The 3,410-nt window shown below is 43.8% G+C and overlaps 1 protein-coding gene across 1 annotated transcript; it reads right to left on the bottom strand.

Annotated features, from left to right (window-relative positions):
• Positions 1-310: 310 nt before the first annotated feature.
• On the bottom strand, positions 311-1,895 carry MELLADRAFT_109962 (uncharacterized protein; the record flags this gene model as incomplete). Its single annotated transcript, XM_007413968.1, has 5 exons — positions 311-382; positions 484-499; positions 600-1,126; positions 1,299-1,613; positions 1,689-1,895. 5 exons carry the CDS (start codon positions 1,893-1,895, stop codon positions 311-313), a joined length of 1,137 nt encoding a protein of 378 aa, XP_007414030.1.
• Positions 1,896-3,410: the final 1,515 nt, after the last annotated feature.

Below are 3,410 nucleotides of genomic sequence, written 5' to 3'. Positions count from 1 at the left end.
CTCAGACATAGACCTCATGTAGCTAAACTTCCACAAGCAATAGATTCAAAATCCAGTTGTAAGAATGATGGTCTATTTGTGTCTGAGGATGTCGAAGTGTTTGTGTGGACAGAAGGTCAGGCAGGGTGTCACTAGCATATGTAATGGAAAAATGAAAGCTGATATTGTACTCTTGGTAGAGATTGGCATACGCCAGACCCTGAAATCAACATCATGTCTTGCAAATTATTCTCGTACTTGGCCTCTATGCCATAGTCATGTTGTTGTACAGCGGTGTACACAAATAAGTGTTGTCAGTGAAGTTTGATTTTTAAACAGTTTCCCGACCCTCTCGAAGTGCCTTAATCAATCCCAATGCTTCCTGTGCCATACCATAACTTGACTGAAGGAAAAATGAGTGGCAATTGTTTCGCACCCACAAGCAGAAAAAATATGGTAAATTCGGAGGACAAAAGGGCCATGAAAGAGAGGGACATCTCTTACCTGAAACCCAGCACCACTGTAAGAAGCGATCAAGACATGGCTCAGCAGTAATTCACTTGAAGGGATGCATAGAAAGTGTATGGAAGCCTTGACCACTAAATAGACAAGGGACGTACCCAATTCCATAGCAATGTACAGCATGCTTGTTTTCCCCAGAAATGACGACTTTCTCTACCTCAAGTCGAGCTCCATCCTTTCTAGCAGGTCTAAGCGCTACAACCTCTTTCAATACATGTATTCCCTGTAGGGTACCATCACTACTTAGGTCTGGCCGTGTCTGGAAAGCCTCACACAGAATGTGATTAGTCAGATCGGGGTCAACTGAAAGGTCAAAATTATCAGCCTGGTAGCACCCTCCTAGTATTACTTCCTCGTCAATCTCCGGGTCAACGGAAGGACGAGAGATGATGTAAGTCTTCCTTGAAGAATCTCTTGTCGAGAAACATATTGGCTGAGGTGGTTTGACTAGAACTAGCTGGCCACGAATGGGATGTACAGATTTGTCTTCTACACCAAGTAAGGTAGCAGCCCCTAGACCTGACGCATTGATGACGATGTCAGCGCGCGGAATTTGAAGAGTGTTATTGCCTTCGAAGGCTTCCGCAAGCGAGTTCAAGCGATGGTGAACGATTCGAACGCCCATCTTGGATAATTGAGTATGCAGAAAAGTTAGATACATCATCGGATTGAGTGAGATCGTCTTGAATGAAATCCCTGCTTGTCGGGGGCGGGGCAGACTTGCAAGCTCTGATGAGGTTAGTCGTCGAAACTTGTGGTTGGGGATTGAGGGTAGTGGCCATTAGCTTTTTGTTTACCTGGCATAATTGAATCGCAAAGACTTTAGCCAACCTCTGGACACAAATCGGTGTACCAAGGTAACTCATGGTCACTAAGTTCTTCATCAAAATATTCGTGACAATCGGTTTGCTGGAATAGTGTTGAGATGTTTCAACGAACACATCCCTTGGGCTGAGAACTCCAAGAATCAAATATTTCACCATCACAATTGATTTGTCCGTCTCTGAGATTTTCCATAATTCTTTGAAGGAAGTTTTCTCCCAATCTTGTAATCTTTTTTCGTTGAACGTCTTAGGATCTCTAGTCGCTACAAATGATTGCCAATATGCGCCCTTGAAAGTTCAAGGCAAAACTTGAACGAAAGTTAGGCAGGAGTACAGATTTTGGTTCGATGAGGTTTACTCAACTGCCCAAGGTGAAGCAAAGTCCTCGGCGACTTTCTCAATTTTTGGTGGAGCCGATGGTGACCAAGTGGATGAATCGGCATCCGCAGTGATGATGGTTATAGTGTAACGTCCTTTTTCTTTCGCTATTTCTAGAGCGCAAGTGAGACCGAGGACTCCTGAACCGATGATATTCAAGTGCTCGCTCTTATGCTCTGGATTGAAGCTCATTGATACTATCACGCTTTCGAGCGATTCGACTAGAAAGAGTCAAGTGAAGTCAAGTAGTGTCAAGTGCCGACAGGCTGTAATGGTATGTCGCCCTGTATGCCACGGATGTCCAAAAGCACGACGACTTCCGAATGTTCCCCGGACCCCTGAGCTTGGGAGCGCGGATAACTCCCGTGAGCCGAAAAGTCGCAGACCCGAGTACCGGGCCGCTCAGATATTGGTTGGAAATCTCAATGCGCGCTTTTCGTATACCGCGTATCACAAGTTCCAGCACACACTCAATAGCTCTTAGAGAATCCACTATGGTAAGAGTGTTTGATCGTAAATTTTGCGTTCCTCAACGCAAAATTTGAACATGCATGTTTTACCTAAGTTGGTAACCACATGAAATCCACTATGGGTCATCTGCTTTACCTAGTTCCTACTATAAATCAAGTTGTAGGTGGTTGTAGATTTGAACACGCAGGGTGCAAGATTTGACAAAGTTGTATGGACCGCAGGTCTAAGTCAGGTCTAGAGTGGACCTGTCTGTATTTTAGCAGGAGACTGACCCTAAATCATGTTGTTAACACAACCATAGTGGGTGCTCTTGGAACACAAATCCTCAACTTTTTATATGCCCTCCCACCTTCCCCAGAGCCCTACTGGAGGAGAGCCTACTTTTGGGGGTAGTCTACAGCCAGATGCCCACCCCCAGACACATAACTGAACAACATGAAAGTAAACAGACTATCAGAAAAGAGACAAAACGCAGAAAATGAATTATTTGTTAGAGCTTTCAAATGCACTTCAAACAAATGAAAGCCACTACACATATCTCACACCATTCACATGGTTATCAAAGCGGAGACATCACACACAACTTGATCCTGAAAAGATTAACATCCTCAGATACCCACCCAACAGGTATTTTTGTCAAAAATGAACTACATCACCAGCCCAAACATCACCCAGGGACTATTCATAAAGCAGCCAACTACAACCAGCTCAAGTCACTTGCATCAGAAGGAACCAAAACAAAATGTGCCTACCTAATAGCACCATGGGCAAAGTGCATAGGTGAAATATTCAACAGAGCACAACAAAGAAGCAGCATCAAAGCACATCCCTGTAGAAATTGATGATGAAGAAAAGTATTGAAAGACAGTAATTATCTTCACTGAAGGCTCAGTTACTCAAGAGGAATGGGGTGCAGTGGTGGTAACCAAGATAATTAGCCCAGCCCAAGCAATTGTCTGTAACAACAGCCTTTCACACCATGAAACCAAGTTGCTTGGCCTACTATTAGCAGCCAATTGATCTAGCAATCTATTTGAAGTACTAAGACCAACTCCTACTGCCCTTTCCATTTTCAGTGATAATCAGGGTGTCATAATGATATGCCCAAATTAAATACAGTCCAGCGGATCCTAATCCAGATACACATTTGAAAATGTCTAAGAACACCAGTATCCACAGTTATTGGACACAAGGCCACAAAGGCATAGAACTGAATGAGCTGGCTTGTAAACCAAG

The sequence above is a fragment of the Melampsora larici-populina genome (genome assembly GCF_000204055.1).
Source record: "Melampsora larici-populina 98AG31 unplaced genomic scaffold MELLAscaffold_40, whole genome shotgun sequence".
Lineage (NCBI taxonomy): Eukaryota > Fungi > Basidiomycota > Pucciniomycetes > Pucciniales > Melampsoraceae > Melampsora > Melampsora laricis-populina.
This window is presented reverse-complemented; position numbering and strand designations above follow the sequence as displayed.